Raw genomic sequence first — 24,164 nt, 5'->3', positions numbered from 1 at the left:
AAAGGGGGGGAGGAGGGAGAAGAGAGAGAAGACCTAACAGCTGTTTATATTGGATTTTCTTGGAGATTAACCACTCATGACTTCTGGATCGACACCAAATATATGCCCAAGCATGGCTCTGTCAACATATAGGGTAATCCAGAGCCCACTGAAGTCAGAAGAAAGATCTCCTTTGACTACAGGTCCCTATGCAGAAAATAGCAGGTACCTGTATGAATGGCTGACCCTTAGGTAAACAAGTGGTTACTAAGCCATATATTGATGTGGCATTGTGGGCTCCATGGTTACTGCACAGCACTTCATCAAACACTTTGCAGAGTCTTTGCCTATGATCAACATACATAAAAGCCAGACATTCAGCAGTCTGTTCCTGAATCTCTCTTTTTAGCTAGTGTCTGAAAGAAGTATTCCCTACTAAAGGGTATGTCAGGGGATTTAATCATCGGAAGGGGCAGAAAGTCTGACTTGAAGAGCAGCAGTTCACGGATTTGGAAGAGATTTGCCAACTCTCAGAAAGATAAAGTGCCCTACCCAGTTGCATGTGGCATGCTGCAAACCTTTCAAAAACTTTCATCCCAGTGAAGAGAAATCTTCTCATCTTGTTATTGGCTGCATTACTAGCCACTGCATCGTACACTAATGCTCCATTTTGATAAATTCAAAAGTCGTTTTTTGCATGTGCCCAGCATCAAAAGAAAATATGTTTGCCAGGCAGCCTACTCTGTCTCCAGTTTTCAGCCCACATGAGGAGCAAATACTACTTTCGCCACACCTAGCTTGAATATTTTACTTTTTTTTTTTAAAGTAATGATGTGCAAGAGGGAACAGTGCAATGATTAGCGAAGAACTTTTGGTTAAAAATGTGAAATAAGTGTCTCCCCACCCCCATTAATTTCTTGTGAGCACGATCTACTGTAGTTTCCTCAGCAGGAGGGCTAATTTCGGGCACATTACATAGCTTCCCAGATTAATACATAGATTTATTTTTGGAGCACTTTCACCTCATTGACTACAGCAAAAAGCCTTGTTGGAAGATCACAGATCTGCTGTGCTACCCATATGATCCTTTTGTTTACATTTCTTTCTGTTCAGGTCTTAAATGAGGATGTTCTGAGAACCACTTCCTTGGTGGTGTGTGGTTTTGGGTTGGTTTTTTCCCCTCCTTCTTCCCCTGGAATGCTTTGCGGATGTTGGTTAGCAGATAGTCACTATTATAATTTGCATGATATACTGTAGCTTGGTGAGAGCTCAGAGCAGAGGGGAGTGATTTGCAGTGTAAAGATTTTGAACCTATGTGCAGTGGTTTCAGTCAGGACAGGTCCTAGACTTTGCAAGGGCCATATACAGGAGCTCTATCCAGCTCCCCTGTAGACATCAGACAATCAGAAGGTGGCTTGAGTAAGCCCTTACGGGACTCTTAGATGGCCAAGGGCTCGTGAGGTTCCATAAGCACCTCAGTGTGCAAGCTCTAGAACAAATGAGGTCTTAGCTACGTGTAATTTTACGTAGTCGCAAATTGTGGGGGGGGGGGGGGGGGAAGAGTATTGGTGGACACCCAGACTAGGTACACCACTCAGAACATGGAATGCCTCATTTTATCACAACTTTCTGAGTTTGGTTGGCAGTCAGTGTGTGGGACCACTCAACTTGTGTTTCATGTGATATTTGCCTTCATCAGTGTGTCCATGTTCGTGCTGTTCGTTACCAAGCAGTGAACAGAGGCAAATACTGAGTGAACCCATGCTGTTGACAGGTTGTTATATAGGTTTTTTGTTTTTTAAAAGATCTGTGTCGTTCTGATCTAGGCCAATCCACCTGATTAAAGAAAAGTCTCTAACCATTACCTACTTATGTGTCTTGAGATTAATTGGCTATATGGTATTGTATAGGTACACTTATGAGACTCCTGGACATGCCGATACAATTATTTGTCTAAGCAGTGGTCTAACATCTGGTCTCTGCCTGGACAGCTTGCTTTCAACAGTATATTATTATAGTGACAATGTGGTAGTCAAACCTTGAAACGTGATATGCTTATTTAGCTAAGATGAAATTTCTATCCCAGAAATATTGACTTTAAAAATACATCTGAAAAGAAGACAGGGAGGCCAGCTTTGTCTGGTGTGTGGCTACTACTGAGCTCTAGACACTGCAACTTGAGTCCACCACTGGGTGTGGTAATTATAGTTGTTGTTTGTCATGTTTCTGAATTGGGCTAAATGGATGCTGCCCAGGTGAGGGAAAGCTGAAATTAGAGGGTTAGACTAAATTAACATCTACGGTCTTACTGTCACAAGATCTCTAGTGCATGGTGTTCACTATCAAAGTGATGTTAGCTGCTCTGTTCAATACATAGTCACATACAGGAGGCTGAGATGGTTTAAGACAGAAGCCTGTGATCTGAACTTTATTCTAGAGAAGAACTTGCGCATATGGGTGCGAATATACGCTTCTTGAGCTAGTGCAGTGTTTACACAAGGGCCGTTATAAGACAATTTCTGTGCCCTGTGCTCCCACAGCCTGTGCCGATATAGACAGATCGATGAAGGAAAACTCCTGCATCAGTAAATGAAAAGTCACGGAACCTGCCAGCTGACATTATTAAAATATGTGATTGAAAAAAGACTCTCTGAATGAAACCAATAGCATTGGAAAATGATGTCACCATATATGCTAGTGCCAGGTGCACTGTAAGAATCCAAAAATATTCCTCCTACACTGCATGCTGATGAAAGGGAGTGGGAGTGAGAGGATACATTGGATTTAAAGCTTAATTGGATAGCGGTAGGAACAGCTGCTACACATAGATTTTTATAAGAAGCCTAAAGGTAAGTATTTGGAAAGGAGCTCTCTATTGTGACTCATAGAAGGGGATGGATCCAGATCAGTCTCTTCTGTCTTACATCCTAAAAATGCCCTCCCTTCCCAACAGAGGCTGTACTTGTATCTGAAGGAAGAGCATAGGTCATTTTAATCTGGTTTGTCTTGATTTCTTTTAATTTTCTCTTAAATATAGAAGGAATGCTTTGTACTTAGCAAAAATGGAAAACCGAGCTGATAGGTTTTTGGATTGAATTTAGTGCCTTCATGAGCCTCTTAAATAGGGGCAGACCCTGGCGCATCTGGCAGCATGGCAATTAATTCAGTAGATCAATTAACAAATACATTTGCTCTGAGGGAAAACCTTTTAGGCCTCACCTCATACTTGGCTCACAGGTAGTGTATGTTTTTCTGTATACTAAATACATCATTTGTTAACTTTTGCTACCTGCTTTCTTCTTGAAAGAAAGAAGCTTCCTCTTTCTTGATAGTTTTAGGAGTTTCTCTAGGACTCAGATTTTTATTTACTGTATACAGTAAATTGTGATTGGCAAGTTTTGAATATATGCATTTTGTGTACTTAAAGAAAAGGAACCTAGTTTCAGGATAGGATAGCAACATCCGCCTCCTTATGAGTATCAAGCATCTGTGTTTGCAATATATTTGATAGTGCATTGATGATGGAAGTGTTGCAGGCTGGATAAAAAGTAGACCCAATGGAGTTGTAAGGAGTTATAAGGATGGATTAAAAAATTTAATTTAATTTCTATCATCTCACAGCATGGAAACAATGATGGCAAATCAATGTATATGCCGCTGATAAAGAGAGAATATTAAAGTAACACTTGAGCTCTAGTTCGATGGTTGACAGTAAAGATCTTAATCTGCTGCACCTGTTCCTGACAGCTAATTGGTTTTTCTGCAGATCTTCTCAGTAATAACCAGATGCAAATGGCTATAAAAGCTATTTTGTGCCTGACCATCTTAATTTGCTGAATATCCGAAACTGCAGGTTAATGCTTTAAGAAAGAAAAGAAATAATCACAGTCTGTTACAGTTCGGCAGCTGAGATACAGCAAATGTTCCCAGAGTAATTCATCAGTGCTTTGTTCTGGATATTTATTTACCTATAAAATCCAACTAAACTAAAGTATATGAACTTGAACTGATGTTTGATTATATTTCCTGATTAGTTTAAAAATATGAATCAAATATTATAATGCAGATAGCCTGTGTTACAGGATCACCTGTAATATTAATAATAATTGTGATACAGCATGGCCAGAGGGCAGCAGGAGAGTGTTAGAAGGGAGCCTTATTCCCTGTAGAGGGAAGAAAGTTTGCAATAGATTAATTAGAGCACCTGAAGCTAGTCACCTGATAAAACCCCGTTGCTTCAATCAGACAAGGGAAGGAGTTGAGTTGAAGCAGAGTGGATTGCTGTTGGAGCAGAGAGCAGTTTGGAGGGAAGCAGAGGAGAGTTTGGAGAAGTGCTGTGGTGGGCTGAGAAGACCAAGATCCTAGGTAAAGGGACACCTGGTTTGTGCAGAGGGAGGGCAGGAAGCCCCACAAGCTGAAGGGCAGGAGAGGGAAGTAGTCCAGGGGAAGGAACCTCTAGTTCAAGCGGTTTACCGCTATCCCTAGGGCCCCTGGGCTGGGACCCGGAGTAGAGGGCGGGCCCGGGTCCCTCCCTTTCCACTCCCCTCCTCTAGGACACTAGTGGGGCAGTTAATACCCCAGTTCAGGGGCGAGAAACGGTGCCCTGAACCCTCCCCAAGAAGAGAGAGTGTGAGACCCATCAAAGTAGTGCCAGAAATTTGCCACATAATAATAAAATATTCCTGCTTATGTCGAAAAGGGACACTTCAGAATAAGTAATATACAGAAGGGCTGACCCTGCAATCCTAATGCTAGCAAAGTTCACACTGAATTAAATAAAACCAGGGAACTTACAAAATCAGCAAAAGACAGCTAGTGACTTTTGGTTGTCTTTAATAATTCAAGATGGATTCTGTTCTTCAGGTGAGGCAAGGACATTGGAAGTTTCCCTGACTTACAGGGTAAGGTCAGGAATGTTTAATTTATCCCTCCAGGGTTTCTTAAATTCTGCTTGTGATTTAAAATAGTCTTTAGCTATGTGTCAGCTTTTAGTGGTTAGAGCTTGGCTGTGTGCATGGAGAACAGGAGAGAGGTCTTCATGAATTTAGTATATGTCCCCTGCAATACCCATCTGGAAGTACATCTGATGTGCAGCTCCCTCTTTTTATTTATTTTATTTTATTTTTTTAAAAAAAGCAACTTTTTGCTATTGGAAGAATGTGCAGCATTGTATTTGAGACTAAACCTCTTGTTCTTCAATTACATGCTTAGAATGGAATCTTTAAATTTAAGAAATGAAAACAAGGCAAATCTTCCAAAAGATGAAAGTTGAAATGTATGTAATTGGACTTCATTATATGCATGTTGGAAATAATGAAATGTGTCTTCAGTGTATGTCCATTGCATATGCTCATATGGTTTCTGAAAATTCCTGGAGAGAAGCATGACAGCATAAAGATCCATTATTAATACAGATGTGCTAATTGACTTCTTCCTTAAGAAACAGAAGAAGGGCTGCGTTCACAATAAGACTGTTTGCAAATTAGTTTGCAAACTGAAATGGATTTCTGCAAGCGTTAGTACTAACTATTTGTGTAATAGTTTGGACAAACAATTTGTAGCTTATTGGTTATTAACCAACTGTTCGTTTAGATTATTTATTTTCTAAAGCGTGATTGGTCATCTGGGTCACATGATATTGTTTCTGCTCCTTGATTGTTTGACTGAGACTTTTCAAACTAGAATAATGAGTAATGAATATTTTTATTCACGCACAAATATATACGTTTACATGTGAATGAGTATTTGTTTGAGAGAACAGCTCTCCCAAATAGTTGTGCAAACAAAAACCTATGCTTATAGATGTTTGTGAATAGTAAATAATGAGGTGGCATGAACATGGCTGAATCAGTGATTTCAGATTCACAAACTGTCATGCAGTATTTTATCACTTTTTTTTTTTTTTAGTGCTGTATATGTATATACCTCTATTTCTGTTCTTTAAAGGTTCCCCAGTTTTCATTAGTAGAATATATACCTTTACAAGTATCTTCAATAGTCAATGTAATATATTCATGCTATCAAAATGTCTCCTATTTCTTTCAGGTGCATACATACTTTTTCTACTTTGTATTTTCAGCTGAACTCCTTAGCAGTGAAAATTATTAGTCCCTGATCATTGCAACTGAAATGATACATGAAGTCAGCAAAAATCTTTTCACCCAGTGAATAGGCAGGGCAGGCTTATAAACCAGCAAACTGCAGAGCTTTGCAAGATATTATGGATCCAAAAGCACAATGAATTATGTCGACAAGATTTAAAAAGCCAGGATTAAGAACGGCTGTAACATCTTCTACCAGTAGGGTCATAGAACAGGTTATCTGGTATTCTTCAGTTCCAAAACACTGCTGTAAGAGTATACCAACCATCTGTTACAATATTGTGGTTTACAATCAGAATTGAATGATCTGATTACTCGGAGGATTTCCTTTAATTTACCAAATGGAGCTCTATGCTTTGTAATGCTCCTTGCTCTTGGCAAATAAATACTTTGCCAGTTTTCTGCAAACTAATTTATTGATGGGCAACTTTTAGACTTTTTCTGAATGAAGTAATTTGATTTCTGCTCTTGGGCAATTGATAAACATGGGGAAACTATAAATACTGAAGTATGTGAAAAGAAAAGGAGGAGTTGTGGCACCTTCGAGACTAACCAATTTATTTGCTACAGCTCACTTCATCGGATGCTGAGTTGTAGCTCACGAAAGCTTATGCTCAAATAAATTGGTTAGTCTCTAAGGTGCCACAAGTACTCCTTTTCTTTTTGCGAATACAGACTAACATGGCTGCTACTCTGAAACCTGAAGTATGTGAATCATTGTTCACAGAGAACATTGAATTAAATGAGGGAGGCTGGGTTTTCCATGTGTGTGGATGCAAACTCCATCTATTTTGCATAAAAGGGCATTAGCTGGAGTGGAGTGAATTGTTCGTCACTTGATCAGATAGGTGTAGTTATACACGATACAGACTGGTGCTGTAACTTCTTTGTGCAGCCCATTCCTTTTAACAGGCTTTTATGTTTGAAATGGTTTCATTGAAGAAGGCTCCATTATTTGTCTCTGCTTTTAATACAAAAATGTATTAATAGAATATTTTCCTTCAGCATGTTGACTTTTGATTATATCTTGACTTTGGAAATTTATTCTTCACTAGTTGATCTCTCTCATCCAAGCTGACTGAGCTGTCTCTATGGAATTCTGTTTCATGTTTAGATCAGGAGACTCTCAAATCTGGTGAAATTGCTATAGCTTTCCAAAGTATAGGATGTGGCTGAATGCCTTGTATTTGCATTGGCAATTCCTTCAGTGAGCTGCTTATAGGAGCAGCTCTGCAATGAGAGAAAACATTCTTATTGCATGTGTTCCCACTCTGTGTGCTGAAACTTAGATCATCTGGTGATTTAAAAAAAAAAAAAAAAAACATACTGTACTTTTTTTTTTTTTTTTTAAAGGAACCAAGTATTTTGAAGGGAGTTTTTTGGCTGGGGATAGTGAGGTCTAACTTTCAACTCGATGGCAGATCACTGCATCGCATCAATTCCAAAATTTCCAGGGATGTTCTAGGCATTGATGGGCATAAGCCTATTGATTTTTGGTGTAAATCGGAATAATAGAAAAGTCTGACTCATCAAAAAAAATAAATAACTCAATGCTCCCAGAATGCCTGGTGCATCAGGCAGGGGAATCTTTTTGCTTCTCCTGCCTAGACATCAGAGGCAGGAGCTCAACTTTCTTCGTGGGGATATTGTCCGTAAGAGAAATAATAGACCCTTACAGGGAGGGCTTGTGGGGAGTGGGAACAACAGAGTGGTGGAAGAAATGGGGACCCAGAAATGGAGTGAGGGGGGAGCAGTAGGGGCCAGAGGGATGGAGGAATAAAGGACCTGGAAGGGGCAGGGTGAGTGGGTGGTTGGAAGTGGGGGAGCAAACCTGGTACCCACAAAGGAATGGAAGGTGGGGAGTGGAGGTGGGGGAAAACAGGAACCCAGAAAGTGGGGTATTGAGTGGGTTAATGTAGAAGCGGAGATACATAATGGGGGAAGCAGTGGTATGGAGGAAACACAGAGGACCCTGGCATTGGGGGTGAAGGGGAGAGAATGGGAGGCATACAGAGACCCAATTATGCTGGGAGACAGTGTGGAACGGGGGTAATGTGGGAGGGGAGCACACAGAGTCCCTGGCATAACAGAGCAAAGGTATGAGGGGGAGGGGAGAAGGGACAACAGGTGAAACACAGAGCTCCTGGCTTGTCAGAGGTGACATGGCGGAAATATGACCCCTGGCATGGGGAATGGGTTGGGAGGAGTTGCAGGGAATCCCTGAAATAGAGGGGCATGGGAGGCTAGCTCACAGGAAGCTGTGGCAGGGGGAATGGAGGGGTGCAAGTAGCCACTTGTGGTTGTAATGTCCCCAGCCTACAGAAGCTGCAACATGCATGCCCCCCTGGTATTTTTTTATTTCTGCTTTTCTTACCCTTTTCTCCTCTCCTTAGGAACAACACTTCAGCTAAGAGTGAGTGTTGGTTAAAGCAGATAGCTCTCAAACATAGGTAGGCCAGCCTCTCCCTCCGTTGTTGATGATGATGACTATCTTGTGTGCAGATTTGAGTGTCATTGCTATCTTTCCCAGTTAAGCTTTGTGTGTTTGTGCTGTAGGCTACCATGGAGCTTGAGGTGCTACAAGCCTAGTGGGGTGGTACAGCAGAGGTCTTATTCTGAAAAAGGTTGGAAATCACTGGATTAAAGGACAGTTTCCTTCCTTTCCTTAGAGAGTTACTTGCACAGTTGTATGGGGCATTACAGCTGCATTCAGTCACCTCCCCTTCTAGAAGAATCCTGTTAATTGTTTTTATGAATCTGGATCAAGAGAACAGAGTGGATTTTGAGAGGGAAAACCAGCAGTCATGAAAAGATGTGATGTGATGTGGTTTGGAGAGATCGTGGTAGCACGAGGCTAGGTACTGACTTCCTGAGCCTAGTGGGAAGATGCCCACGACCCCTTCTGAGACATCACTGGCTACCAGTGCAGGAGCAGAATGTTTTTTCTTGTTCCCATTTTCAGATCTGCACGGGTACACACTCTCTTCAGTGCAATTCAGTAATACTTTTGTGGCATGACAAGATAGACAAGTTTCACCGTTCATGTATACATGCTTTGTGCCTATACACAAACTTAAAATAAAAGTATAAACAGGGCATTGTGCCATTTTAATGCATTTTCAAACAAAAAGACTGGAAATCATACAAACCTCTCTCTCTCTCTCTCTCTCTCTCTCTCACAGTGAGTAAGACAATTTCATTTTATACTACCTTTTAATTTCCTAGCTTGCCACTCTACTTAACTATTTGAAATCTTGAATTCATCATTTACATATCTGGTTATGTCTTACTGAAATGGCTGTTTGCCTTTTCTTGGGTGCTAACTGACAAAAAGGCAGATGTTGATTTGTTGATAGATGCCCATTTATTCTTTGTTTTTCTGCTTGTTCTCAGTGGTTGCGTGAAGTTGAAAGCAGGGCTTGTGTTCAAGGTTCTTGTGATTAATCTTTTCCTTCTCTGGGGATACCAGTACATGATAGACTCCTAGTGAATGATTGGAAACACAAAAATAACATAGGCAAAGCATATGGAAAGCAAAGAATAGCACCTGAATTGTTTGGAGACCTTGAGGGGGGGGGGAAGCTATTGGTAGTGCAGTTTGGCCAAGATTGTATGAAGTAAAATAGCAAAAGGAACACTAACAAATAAGGAAAAAATTGAAGTTTTAAGGATGTATTCATTTCCCCCCTTTTTACCTCCCACTCTTTTTTCTACCACTTTTTTTTTCCGTTCAGTTTTCTTCTTGTATTCAATCTCCACATCTTCGTTCTCTCATGTGCCGTCCCGTCCCCATCTTCCCCGCCCCCAATGTTGACTCCTCACATTCTTTCATGTTTCTCATCTGACCCCTATTCTCTTCTGGCCTCTCCCTCTGGCCTATTCCCATAATTGCTGCTGTTGATGGTTATCCCACTGTCTGATTTAGCAAGCTGGACTGCAGAACTGTATTGCTGTTCTGCTTTGATTACTTGTCCCATATTAAAAACCAAAATAAAAAGCAGTGGCTTTAGTAGATGGTATAAATCAGTAACGTTATTACGGATGCCAGCCATGGGCTCAGTGTAAGAAGGTTAGTGAATTAGTGAAAACAAAAACACATGGCAGACGCTCAAGCTTGTTTTGTTTTCTTCTGTTCTGACAAACCTAAGGCCAGCTGCCTTATTTAACAGGACTAGAGTGAGGTTTTGTTGGGAGCACTGATCTGCTAGTTCTTTCTAATGACTCCATGGCCACTTGGCCTTGTCTCATTGAATGCCATTGATGTGTGGGTCAAACAGAATGTGTCTAGATCCCTTCTGTGAATAAGAATTGGGAAGCCTTTTGTAGCTGCTGCCAAAAATAACAAGGAACTGACAGAAGATAATAGCATGATTGCTATATTTGTGCAACTCCTGTTGTTTGGGTTCCTGATCAGCATGATGGATGGAATGACTCCCCTTTTATAAAGGAAGGGAGCTTCCTACAAAAAATAAACATGAGAAATATTTTGTTCTAATGCCTTGTTGGTGAAGTCTGTAACCTCATGTTCCATTTGCTTGTCTTCCACTATAGCGAGGAAATAGTAATTTAGATTTGAATGTCTGTCCCCATTTCACCCCACTGGTGCTCCACCATACAGTTTTTAAAGATGTCTCCAGTTGTGAGGAATCTCATTAAGAATGAAAGCTTGGCTTGAGATCAGTGGAGTTGAATCATGGTTCAGTAGCATTTTAGCAGAAGTTATGTGCTAGATATGTCAATTTCCTGCAGTATCTTTGGGAGATGTTACTGTATTATTAAGTTTATGTATCATTGTGGGCAAGATACTGTATGTAATTGCATGGGGCTGGGTAACCGTAGCTTCTCCAGGAACTAAAACGTGTGTGTGTGTGTGTGTGTGTGTGTGTGTGTGGGAGGGGGGGGGGCAAGATCAGGTAAATTCATTCAGGTTGTAACACCTCTAGAGAAGAACCACCACCTGGAGAGGCTTCCATGCATGTATGCTTCAAACTCGATTTTCTAGCGGTCAACCGACAAAAAAAGGATAAATAGCCTGAGTTTCAAATAACTCGTGGCCTCCTTTCTGATCCAGCAAATGGACAGGCCCTCCAGTACAAGGGAGGCCCCAAGCCTGGCAGAAGGATTGGAAAGACTTTCACCTACTGGGGCCCCATAGGACTGATGGGTAACCTCTAGTTAGCTGTTAGCTTGGGTATAGGAATGTTTGTTCTCAGTGTTTTTACCCGAGGAATAAATGTGCTTGTTTAGAAAGAGCTGTGTGGTAACTTGTAACTGCTGGCAATATGCTGTCCATAGCACTTGGGGAGAAAGCAAAGCACAGGTGCTGACCTTTTTAGGCTGGCTGTCTTGCTAGAGATACCGCAGTGTAATCTAGGGAGTTGTGAAGCTTTAAAATCTCACTGGAAATCTTTGGGTGCCCTTGGTGGACCACAGAGGGGGAAAATGCATGCAGTTGCCCTGAACTGTGATAATTTATATACATTCAGTAGGGACTCCAGAATGAATCAAAAAGTGCCATTCTATTTTAAAAACAGAGCAGCTGTCTGACAGCTCAAAATCAAATAAAGTGAACTCTGCTTTATGTATGGTCTTGGGTACATTATCTGTGCAGTACCCATGGAATTAGCCATGGATTAATGGTAATGGCAGCCAAGCAGTTGACTCCATAACTTACTCCAGTGCTACTGTGTGCCCGCAGAATTCATGTCAGCTGCAGTTTTCTTTGCTTCCCTGCAGAAAAATGACTTTCTGACGGGGAAGCCAAGGGAAGCTACAAGAGCGGTCATGTGCCCTTCCCCAGCAGCACATGGGCACATTTGTTTTGGGCTCCTGGAACAGCCGGAGGAGAGGTAAATCAGGTGGGGGAGGGTGGGGCTGGGGACGCCCTGGCCGGTGCTGGGTCAAACCCATCTAGGGCTGGGTCTGACCCAGCCCTAATCTGCCCAACCCCCATGCATCAAGACCCCCCATACCTAGATGCCCCCACTGAGCCTCATGCCTCCACAGCCAGAAGCTGCCACTAAGCCCTCTGCACCTGAACCCCCACCCCACTAAGCCTCACCCCCACACACCTGGCCCTCCCCAGCACCACCCAGGACTGGACACGCCCTGACTGGCGGCTCCTACCCGGTGCTGGGCTCAGCTGCTAGTTGCGGCTAGGCTGCGGGGTGGATGAGGAGCTTACTTCCCCAGGTTTCAGTAGTAGGTCAAATTTATGTTCATAAATGGGCAATTACAATTCTTCTTGTTTGTTACTCAGGCTCTTAGCATAGGTGTATACGTAATTAAATAATTTATTCTCTTTGCATCTGTTGGTGCCTCAGTTACCGTTTTCCCCCCTCCACATTGTGATTTGGCTCTAAATGAGTGTTCATTTGTTTCCCCCTTCTCAGCCTCCTCTTTTGTTGTCAGTCCATGTTACTAGTTTGGGGTCCAGTGTTGCAACCTTTTCCTTATATGAACCACCTGTACTTTCTCAAGCAGTCTCTCCTGTGTGTCTAAAGACTGTCTGCTGGCATAAGTAAGGGTTGCAAGATAACCCCTTTACTATATATTTCAAGGTGGATGAAAGTAAGCAGGATAAACTGGCCTCAAAGGAAGAAAATGAAAAATTGTCAGTGAAATCTGTTGGGTTGTTACAATAATGCAGTAACTCCCATTTCACTTGTAAAATGGACTTTCTGTTGGAATCTTTTCCTTTTTTGTTTTTTTTCTTTTAGAAAGTTTACAGTAAAAGAAGCAGCCGCTGGCTTGCTTGTGTCTCTTGGCTTTCAGCTGGACTTGTAGTCATCCAAAGATCTCCCATGAAGTTACTTTCCTGCTGTCACATTTTTACTCTCTGGGGATATATAATATTGTGTTAAGAAGCTGATCACACATTCCCTGCTATGTTCAGTTCAGAAAATAGCTGTTTTTTTTTTTAACATGGATCATCTTCTGAGGAGTTATTTGGACTGATGCTGACTTGGTTTCTTAATTTCAAGCAAACCTGCTTTGGTGCTTAATAGTGGGAAATGTTGGCCAGTTCCTTCTTTATGGGATGGGTGATGATGAGATTCATCACCAATCACTTTGTACTCCCCAGAATAAGAAATGCATTATTTAAGAAATGCCACTCTTCGAATTTAGGCTGTAGAACAGCCTTTCATCAGTGATCCACTTTTTTTACTGTTCCGTTTGGAAGGGTTTGGGGTTTTTGCTTGACCTAGTTCATTATGTAGTTCAAACGTCATCCATGGGCAAGAGTGCAGGTAGGGGGAGACTGCATTGAATTTTGTTCCGATTTTGATATAAGCCACCAGGACATGTAGAATCATAAACTTTAAGGTCAGAAGGGACCATTACGATCGTCTAGTCTGACCTCCTGCACAACGTAGGCCACAGAATCTCACCCACCCACTCCTGTAACAAAGCCCTAACCTATGTCTGAGCTACTGAAGTCCTCAAATCGTGGTTTAAAGACTTCGGTCAAGTCTTGGTAAATAACCCACTTCTACATCCTCAAAATTAACTCTGCCTTGAAATAAATTAAGTGTTTTGCTCAGGTCCTTTATACCAGTGCAGTTGGCATAGTTAACTTCACCATACAAGCTATCTGGTGTGCTCTAGGTGTGCATATAAAACCTTGAAACTGAAGTACTTCTACGTGTAACTATTTGGCGCTGTATGACTCAATGTGCTGGTGTTGTGTGCTCGTCTGTTAGTGACTGTACCCTCTGAGTGGCTATTTCATAAAGAGGAAAATCTGTCAAGCTGAGTAGTAGACCACAGGTGCTCCCCTGTGTGTGTGTAAACTTGTGGACTTGTAAATACTAATGTGTGTCATCTTAATTTCTGATCAAACCCTGGGGAGGGAGTGGGGAGAGAAGGAGAAATGTTTCTTAAATGTCTGACAAGAAAAGGAATGCGCAAAGGACTCCCCCTTCCCACAAACCCGTGTGCCACCATTAAATAAGCAGCAGGTAGAGAAGAAGAAAATTCTGCTGGAAGATAGTGATCTGTGATGTAACCTTGTCCCAGGAAAACTCTCTCCCTCGGTTTAGCTTCTGCTAACTCATCTGAAGACTCTAGGAAGACTGCAAGTAAGAGCCTGGGTCACGTTGAGCTCAGTAGACAACTGCTGTTTGTTTAGTCAAATATTCGTAGTGTGTTTAGTTACTGGTGTGTGTGTTTTTGTGTTTTTTTTTTTTTTTTTAGTAAATCTCGCTGTAGTATTCATTTAGCCTGTGGCTTGCTCATAGCACTTGGCTAGCAAATTACAGGTCTACAGTAGTGGAAAGGAAAGAGCATTATCTGTGCAATCACAATAAGATAGTGTTTTCCCATTCATTTAATATGAGCTCGTGGACGACCGATTTTCCTGATTAAATACTAAGCTATAGCAACATAAGCTGCATTTCAAGAGAAGTATGATTTACTCAGAATGCAATCTGCCTTATGTTGTGGGGTTTTTTTGTGTTTTGTTTTAAATAAAAAAAAATGGTGTTTGGAAAAAAACGCTCTATTGAGTCTAGTTCCTGAAGCTGAGCTGATGGACCATTTAGGAGAAAGGATGGTCTTGTGACTAAGGCACTGGAGTGTGAGTCAGGACACCTAGGCTCAATTCTGAGGTCTGTCACAGACTTCTGACCTTGGGCAAGTTACTAAAGCATGATGTGCCTTTGTTTCCCCATCAATACAGTAAGGATCACGTCTGCCTCATTTCTTCCCTTTCAGGAATGTTGCACTAAATTCATTGTCTGAAAATCCCTTTGAGCTCCGTGGGTGGAAGGTGCAATAGAGTGCCAAGTTTTGTTTTGAACAGTAATTACTTATTCTTGTAAAGGTTTTGTATAAGCAAAAAAATAAACCCAGCCCCCGCTGCAGCAAGTCTCACAGCGTGAGTCAACTGACTTGGAGCTAAAAATAGAAGTGTTGTCTTGGTCTGGAGCTCAGGCTTCAAAAAACCTGGTGAGTGGGGAGAGTCTGAGCTTGGGCTCCAGCCCAACCCTGAATGAGTCTACACTGCTATTTTGAGCCCCCCAGCATGAGCCCAAGTCACTTGACCCAGGCTCTGAAACTTGCTGCTGCAGGTTGATTTGTGTGTTGTGTAGACGTACACAAAGACACACCTTTTTCTTTGCACTACTCAGAACATGTGTTTTAATGCCTCTCCCAGTACTACTTCCTGTAGAGGTCAGAAGATTCATGTTCTTTTGGCAGAGTAAGTTGACTCTCTGCATCAAAGTTGCAAAAGGAAAGGCTCCTCTGTTCATTTCTTTTCTTTCAATTCAGTGTCTGATCTTCCTGTGTAAATACACCAGCTTCAGTTTCTCTTTGAGCCTTAGTGGGATTTGAACTACAATCATACCTACTTTATTGCTGTTTCATTTTGTTCCCAATGCAACATTCAAAGTCTAAACTGAGTGCTCATCAAAACAGATTTGGGATGGTTTAGGTCATTTGCTCCAGTACATGCTCTATGCGTCTCTTTCCCAGTTTTAAAGGCTATCTGTAATTACAGTGTTCTGAAGGTCACCGGGCACCTATCATTCATCATAGTTATTGAGCATTACTTTTAATGCAGTGGGGTGATTAACATTACCTGCTTTGAAGATGGCCGGGATTTAAAGCCTCAGCATATTCAGTTAGCACCAAAATGATCTGAAAAAATCCTTGCTGTGGCAAGACAAGACGATAAAGAACCGAGACCTCTTTCTTGTGAAAGTGACAAATTGCCCTTTCTGATCCAGAGGGCCAGCTTGCGTGGTAGAGCTGTGCAGCACACTAGCCTTCAGCTAATGGAGAAAAGGGGGGAGAGTGGGAGAGAAAAATACTGAGGTGGAGCGCAATGAATAGGGTATTTTTGTTATTGCCTTGGGTTCAGGTTTTTTTTTGTTCTCTCCTCCAAAAACAACTTTGCAGCAGGCCTATAATTACCTGGGTCATCCAGCAGGTTAAGAAGGAGGCAGTGGCTCTGGAATCCCTCTTTCTCCCCACTTCCATTCTTAAAACACTGTTTACAATCTTCTGCCGTTTTCTAGCTTTGTGGAAAAGTTCAGTGGGTCAGCTTCCCCTTTAGCTTCATCCATCATTCCAGTCAATTAGATGTAGTTGAGGGCCAATTGACCAGTCTTCCATTAACTGAGACACTTCAGATTGTTAAAATAGCATAAAAGCTCTCTTTGTAGACTGCTGGGCAGAGATTGTAGATTTCCCTGTTGATGGGCAGTTATCCATGGCTGAACAGAGCCCTAGTGTATTTTGCTGCACTTCAGGGATGAATATTACTACTACTTTTCTTGTTCTGTTTGATTTTTTTTTTCTTTTTCTTTCCCTGAAAGGTGTGGTGTCTTGAGGAGAGCTCAGATCATGAATTGCACTGGTCCATTCCAAAATTCTTCTTTCCCTGTGGCTGAAAATGCTTTCCAAAATGATTTTCTGGTGGTTAAAAAGTCCAGTTTTTAATACTGGCTTTTAAAGGCCTTTGGCATCATTCTGTATTCACCTGTTTATCATATTTGTATCTGAAGGGCAAGGAGAATGTGAAACTGCGCCGAGACCAGCTAGTGCATTGTGGCGTACAGCTTGGTTCATTATGGTATCATGTGCTAACTGAGCTTGTTTTTTGATTTGGGGAACATTTTTCTTTTGTGAAGACTTGACTGACTTCAGGATGTGGCTTCTGTGAGTGCCCATGTCATAGAGTTGAACAGCAGAAGTGACCACTAGATCGTCATCTGACCTCCTGTATCACACAATAGAGTGCCTTAACTAAGACCCAACTTCGCTTGGGCTCCGCATCAAGTGACAGTTGCTTTAACTGCAGAACACACTGAACATGAGCACTTAAAAGATAAAGTTTCCGTTTATTATTAGCAGTAATTCAGTATGACCTGCAGGCCCCAACCAAGTGTAGATTCCTGTTGTGCTAGAAACTGTAAAGATATAATAGTCCCTGCTCCAAAGAGCTTACAGTGTAAGGGCGTGTCTACATATGGAGTTATTCTGCAATAACTATTGCTCTTTAAATTCACTCCCTACCTTAATCTGAAGTATCTATTCAAGATTAGATTGATCTTGAACATCTGATCCTGCAAAGACTGACTTGTGCGCTTAACTTTACACATGTAAGTAGTCCTATTATATAAAGCCATTGCAAAGATTAGGGTTTCATGAGAAAAGTCAGACAAAGGGTAGGAGGCAGGGATTATTCTCATTTTTATTGAGTTAGATAATGATGATCTGATTTAAGTATGCCCAGATTTCTAATATATTTCTAGTAATCAACACATTTTGGCTTTGTTTACACTAAGCTTTTTTGGACAAGTGTCCCACTGGTGTAAACAGCCTTGCTGTCTTGCTGAAACCTACAGACCTGCTATCTAATAGTAACTTGTAGTAGTAAGCAGTACCCTGAATGTAGCCTCCACTGCAATCCACTAAACAGAAGGACACTGCAGGAATGGACATGCTTTGAATGTTTTCGAAGAGTGACTGTTTTGGTGGGAAGAGGTAATCTGTAATTTAAACGGTTTCATAAACAAAGAATAAAATAAAACAACTTTTCTGTCTCAATGCAGGATGTGTGATCCTTCTGGGGGAGCTTATTCTTTTATTAAGCAGATATAAAATAGTCACTTTGATGGAAGGATAACTCTAGGACTCAAAATGATGATGGTTCTAGGGACTGCAATAATCTAATGCAAAGTAGTCCCTCAGATATTTCTGTATGGCAGATCACTCTGCTTTTAACAAAACAAGAATTACTATTTTACAGTTCTTGCCTGAAATGTCTGAAGATATTTCAAGTGCACTAAACTCTTACATTTGTTTTTTAACAATAGCTTGTTTTTAGAGGCTGCTGGAGATTTAAGCACAGCTAAACAGGGAGGTGATTCATCCACTGACAAAAAGCAAGGAGAAAAGTCTTCAGGATTGATACACTTTCTCACTAACTGGACTGGGACCTACTTTTTTTAATAAAGTAGTGTTGACTTCTGATTTTCTTGTGACCGAACCAAAGATATGATGGCTTGTATCGTGCCTCATACATTACACTCAGTGCCTTCTCTTGGTGACACCTTGCAAATATGCTCATTTATCACAAGAGAACTCCTGCCATGATTTTATGTAAATTCTTGCACATTTCTGAAGTCTGACCATCACTCTTGAAAGGTTAAATGAGATGTTGTGATCTCTGGAAAGCAAGGCAGAGAGTAACATCTCTGTCCTGCTGGAGCTGTCAGAATCCTGAACATCTTTTCGACTGAGGAGGATTGGATAGGAGCCCTCTTCAGAGACAATCTTCGCTGTTGCTTAATCGCTGTAAAGCAATGGCTCAATCTCAACTTTTCCATATTGGGATCCGTCCCCCATTTAACAATATGGAAAGGGTAAGGTTGTCACAGCCCCCTGACAACTATTCATGATCCCCAGAATGGGAAGTCCTATGCTGACTGACACCAAGCACAACCTCCTCTTGCAGGCTGCCTTGTTAGTACCTTTGCAAAGTGAGCAAAGGAGTGGGATGTGGATCCAAACTGGAATCTTCTGCTGCATGACAGGATAGGAAACTGCCACTAAGACTAGCCGTTGAGGGAACCATATTTGAACCATTACAAATCTGCACAGACTAGCAAATATCAAAATGTCCGTCAAGTCAGGTTTGTACTAAGTTCTTAAATAATTGAGCTGAACTGGTTAAGTGTTTGAAACATCGACTTCATGCAGAAACCTGTAAAGCAAAGGAGTGTGTGGGATATTTTTGGAGCTATGCAGACTGAGATTCATTTCTGATGCCTTTTAAAGAATTTGAAAGTAGCAATGAATCCTGATTTCTGTGACTGAGACGCACAAACCATGATGATGGAAACTAAACATTTTTTTGTTTTTGCATTGTTGCTACTTTACCAAAAACTTGAGTCAAGAACATTAAAAAGCTTTTGGAGATCAAAGAGCAACCTCCTGGAAGTCAACTTGGGGAACAGGAGGTTGGATGACATTCCACCCTTTTCACTTGCATGTCCCTGGATAATCTATGCATATGCAACCTGGGTAGCTGTCTGCACTGGGAAATCTACCTTGAACTAGGCAAACTTTTAATCTTTCGATGCTCAGGACAGTCTTTTCCAGCTGAGAGCACACTACATTAGGAATGCAAATCCATATCAAATCTCTCAGGATCATCATTTTAGAAGCAGCCACAGGATAAAAACAACCACGAGTGTTCATTTAAAGTTCATTTAAAGTCGGTGTGCTCTAGTCTGCCGTTCACGCATGTTGAAGTGCTAGGCTTTAAAGATTTTCTTTGCCCACAGGCAGCCTGGATACAAAGGGAGTTTTTTAATTATTTTTAAGTAAAAATATCACAAAAAGAACCTACTTTTTGCCTCCTTCAATTTTCCTAAGTTTGTTATCACAAAGCCGGGTTTGCCTCATAAAAATGTAGGGAAGGAGGAGAGAAACTAGGTAATCCAGTAGCCTCAAAATGCAGCCGTGGGTGAGTGAGTGTGTGAGAGAGAATGAGAACAAAAGCCACAACTTTAAAAGGTATGGGGATTTGATACCATCTGAAAGTTGGCAGGGAAGGTTACAGGGAAGGGAATACAATGGATTATGTCGAATGGACTTGGATATTGTGTAATTCTGTTTTACAGTGAAGAAGAATAATGGATGGTTCTGAATTTTCAGTGCATTACAATGTGTAAACTGCCTTCTGGTTATAGAGAACCTCCACTTAAGGTGAAACTTTTCTGTTGGTTGGAGAAAATGGCTTCACTATAAGGAGCTGGAATTAAAGCATATGGTTTTTGTTGGTTTTTTTCCCTGGAAAATATGCCACTCTGAATAGATTTTTCCACAGGACTTAGTTTCCCCTTTAGCCTATGGTGATAAAACATAAAATGACTCTTAAACTGCAGAATGCTTGCATGTATCACCAGTCATTGGCAGTAGTGATTCGAGAAATGAAAGCTTGCAAACTGCTGAAATGAGTGATTTCCTGTGGGGTTTAACCATATTCAGACTGACAAATTTTGCAGTCTTAATTATGCTGTGATTTCAATGGGAAATGGAGTTGGGCCTGCCTACACCACCAGTGAATTGGGTCCCCTGTGCATATTCCTTTTATGATTTGTCCCCTTTCCTGTTTGGTTGAGATGTCCACCTCCGGCTTAACACCTGTACTGAAGTCTGTGACCGGGTTAATATTAATGTGTACCTAGACATGAAAACTATTCACTAGTTAAAATATAAGCCCGAATTGCAATAACAGATATTTTCTGGAATGTCAGAATATAGCAGTAAATAAAGTAAACTGAACAAGGGTACCTTAACCAGCTTGTTTCAAAGAAGGTTACAGATCATGAGGATTAAATGAAATATTTTTTCCCCTGTGGAGTCTAACAAGAGAATTTAAAGCTCTGCTCTTGTTCATCTGCACAATGTCAATTTGAAAGTAGTCTCTCCTTCTGGACTCAACAGAAGGCATGTCACCACCTAGGATGCTATCCAGCATACCATGGGGTTGAAATGTAATTTCCTAAATAAAATGCTACAAAACAATACACTGTAGTTTCCTAGTGATGACACTGCTCACAGGTGCAGGATATTGAAGTCTTAACATAATTAAACTCAACACCTGCATGGGAACAGTTTCATCCCAACATTTTATTTTCATATGAAGTGAAAAGAGATCTTGAATGCCCCACAATCATTTCTTAACAGAATCGGTTAGCATTGCAATTGATTCTACACAGAGCATAATATTTCACTGCTATTTTTTAAACATTTCATTATTGAAATAAGTATAAAAGGAATATCACAGATTCCTCTTACATCTAGTAAGACTTACCTTTGTAAGCATAGGCCCCAATTCTGCTTTAGGCTCTGTACTCTTACACCTGTGCACAGCCCACTGGCTTTAGGGAGTACAATGAAAGGAACGGTTATATCCTTGTACCTAGCCAAGGATTGCAAATATTTTGGAAAAGTCTTATTTCTCAAGCTGTAAACCAGTGTTTCATTGTCCATGTATTGTGACACTTCTGAAATTCATTCATCCATCAGGCATATCTCTTCTGATTTCTGTTGCTACGTGAGGCACACAAATTGCACAAGGAAAAACGTAACAGAAATTTCTGCTTGGGAGGCAGAAGAATCATCTTCAGGTAGCCTTCCTCAAGAGAACCATCCTTTCTAGAGAATTTTCATTCTGTTCAACAGTGGACTATATAAGGTTGCCAACTTTGATTTGCAGAAAACCGAACACCCTTGTTCCGCCTCGCCCGTTCTGAGGCCCCGCCCCTGCTCACTTCATCTCCCATCCTTCTGTTGCTCACTCTCCCCCACCCTTGCTTACTTGCTCATTTTCACTGGGCTGGGGCAAGGGGTTGGAGTGCGGAAGGGGATGAGGGCTCCAGCTCAGGGTGCGGGCTCTGGGTTGGGCCTGGGATGAGGGGTTTGGAGTGCAGGAAGGGTCTGGGGGAAGGGGTTGGGGTCCAGGCTCTGGCATGGGGCTGGGGATGAGGGGTTTGGGGTGCATGAGGGAGCTCTGGGCTGGGACATGGGGTTGGGGTGTTGGGAGGGAGTTTTGGTACAGGAGGGGGCTCAGGGCTGGGGTAGGGGGTTGGGGTGTGGGAGAGGGTGCAGGGTGTGGGCTCTGGGTGCCACTTACTTCAGGCAGCTCCCGGAAGCTGCCAATATATCCCTGTGGCTCCTAGGTGGGTCCACATGCTGCCCCTGCCGTTCCTAATTGCCTGCGGTTCCCAGCCAATGGGAGCTGGGGAACTAGTGCTTGGCCATGTCGACGCCTAGGAGCTGGAGAGAAATGACAGCCGCTTCTGGGAGCTGCGTGGAGCCAGGGCAGACAGAGAGTCTGCCTTAGCCCCGCTGCACCGCTGACTAGGCTTCGAATGGCCTTATCAGTGGTGCTGACCAGAGTGGCCAGGGTCCCTTTTCGACCAGGCGTTCCGGTTGAAAACCAGATGCCTGGCAACCCTAGTTGACTATGTTGTGTATATAAAACAACTTTTAACTGAGATTGTAACCAGTTAGGCCTTGTCTATACTGTAGGATATTCAGCAGGGAAAAATTCCCACTACTGCTACCACCAGTTCAGTTGTGTGATTCTTTAGCTAACCATATTTCCTTAATTATCATCACTTTTGACCAAGTAAGATATGTGTTAGCATACTGAGTAACTAGAAGGCCTTGATAAATTATTTATAGCTTTGCTATGCATGGCTACTGAGGTCTGAAGAGTGTGTTTTATCAGTTGGAAATAAGTTTTTAATACTAAATAAGATTAAATGTTTTGAAAGAAATAGTCCTGTTTACTGTGGAGCATGGTGGGGGGTTTTTTTGTGTTTTTTATGCACAGATACTCTACTCATCCTAGATTGAACATAGCAGGGAAAGTGAAAATCAAGTGTAAATATGAAGAAATGGTCTCCTGTAAATGGGCAATAAATGCTGAGTCCTTGATGTCAATTTCAAATGAACTCCACTTATTGAGGTTATTCAGTCAGGCCAGCCTACCCTCAGCTAGTTATTCTTGGGTCAGTGAAACCCTCCCTTCTGAATCTATATTTCCAGGCGTCTTTTTAAACAACAAACAAACAAACAAACACTTCTAAGTAGTGACCATATAAATGACAAACATGTTCCATTTTTATTTCTTAGGAGCAAAGCCCCAGCAACCAGACATCAATAACAATGATGCAAGAGCCTCAGGAGATGGTAGAGGAGACTGTTACTGTTGAGGAAGACCCGGGTACCCCTACTTCCCATGTGTCTATTGTGACTTCAGAAGATGGAACCACAAGGAGAACTGAGACTAAGGTACGAATTTTTGGACCGTGCTGAGTATGATTTAGGGGCATTAGAAGGGTTATTTCAAAGGTAAGGCTTGCTCTCCTTTTTCATAAGAGGTCTATTGGGGAGAAATAGTAAAACTTCAGCCTCACACAGGAATTTTAAAAAAAATATTAATGGCATATAGAATAGAGCGGTACGATAATCATGTCTCTGTGTGTGTCAAACTATTTACAGTCCTTAGTAACAGTGTGGGTCTGCCTATTGCTTTGTTCCTCAGAAAATAGTTTTCCAGTTTCCACAGATTTTGTTTTAAATATCACCACAATTGCACATGAGTAAGGCCATGTTTTAATCACTGGTATTTTTAGTAAAAGTCATGGACAGGTCATGAGCAGTAAACAAAAATTCACAGCCCATGACCTGTCCATGACTTTTACTAAAAATACCAGTGATTTAAAACTTGGGGGGCGGCGTGGCCCTGGGGGCACTGCAGATGCTGGGGGGGGCATGGCTTGGGGGGCACAGTGGGTGATGGAGAGGGGGGGCGAGGGGGGGAAGCAGTGGTGTGGGGCTGGGACAGGCTTCATACCCAGCTCCTGGGAAGTGGCGACCCAAGCTCCACGTGCTGCCGCTGCTCCGACCCAAGCCCGGGTTCTGCAGCTCCCCATGGTTGGAAACCGTGGCCACTGGGAGCTGTGGGGGCAGTGGCTATGGGCGGAGGCAGCACGTGGAGCTAGGAGCTGAGGGAGGGGAGTTACTGTCTCCCTTCCAGGGAGGTCCCCGCCAGTAAGCATCGCCCCACACACCCCCCCACACACACACCCAAACTCCTGCTGCTGGCGGGTGGGGGGAGCCCGAGACTGTCCCAGCAGCAGCCCGTGCGACTGGCCCAGGGGCTGCCTGAACTGCTCAGGCAGCTCCCGGGTCAGCCGCACCGGGCTGCTGCAGAAGTCATGGAAAGTCACGGAATCCATGACTTCCATGACAAACACAGGGCCTTACACAGGAGTGATTCAGTATGGTCTCTGTCAATACCATGTAGGTTGTTATGAATATAGATGTTACTACTGGCCTTCCTTCCCCTTCACTCACTCTGCTCTTGTTTACTCCCCTCACTTTGTCTTGTCTCAGGTTAGTTTCTGTTTTCTGTGGGACAAGTTTTGTGTGTTTGGAGCTCTCTGGGACGCTTCATGGAGCTCTTAGAATAGCATTGTATCTAAAGTTCTGGACCTCCACAGTTACGCTGACATCTTTACTAGGGTTTGGTCCAGTGAAGGGTCAAAGGTG

The 24,164-nt window shown here is 42.2% G+C and overlaps 1 protein-coding gene across 18 annotated transcripts in view; it reads left to right on the top strand.

Moving 5' to 3' along the window:
* Window positions 1-24,164, top strand: part of ARVCF (ARVCF delta catenin family member) — a 431,820-nt gene that overhangs the window by 273,487 nt on the left and 134,169 nt on the right. For 17 of the 18 annotated variants that reach the window (XM_074972913.1, XM_074972912.1, XM_074972915.1 and 14 more), the window contains one exon: window positions 22,743-22,901. In XM_074972913.1, the coding sequence (XP_074829014.1) occupies window positions 22,743-22,901 (159 nt within the window). Of the gene's footprint in view, window positions 1-11,848; window positions 11,930-22,742; window positions 22,902-24,164 lie in introns of those variants that run through there. The other variant, XM_074972925.1, reaches the window with a different exon arrangement.

This window comes from Natator depressus, chromosome 15 (assembly GCF_965152275.1).
Source record: "Natator depressus isolate rNatDep1 chromosome 15, rNatDep2.hap1, whole genome shotgun sequence".
NCBI lineage: Eukaryota > Metazoa > Chordata > Testudines > Cheloniidae > Natator > Natator depressus.
Note: the sequence above shows the minus strand (reverse complement) of the source record. Positions and strands in the feature narration are given on the sequence as shown.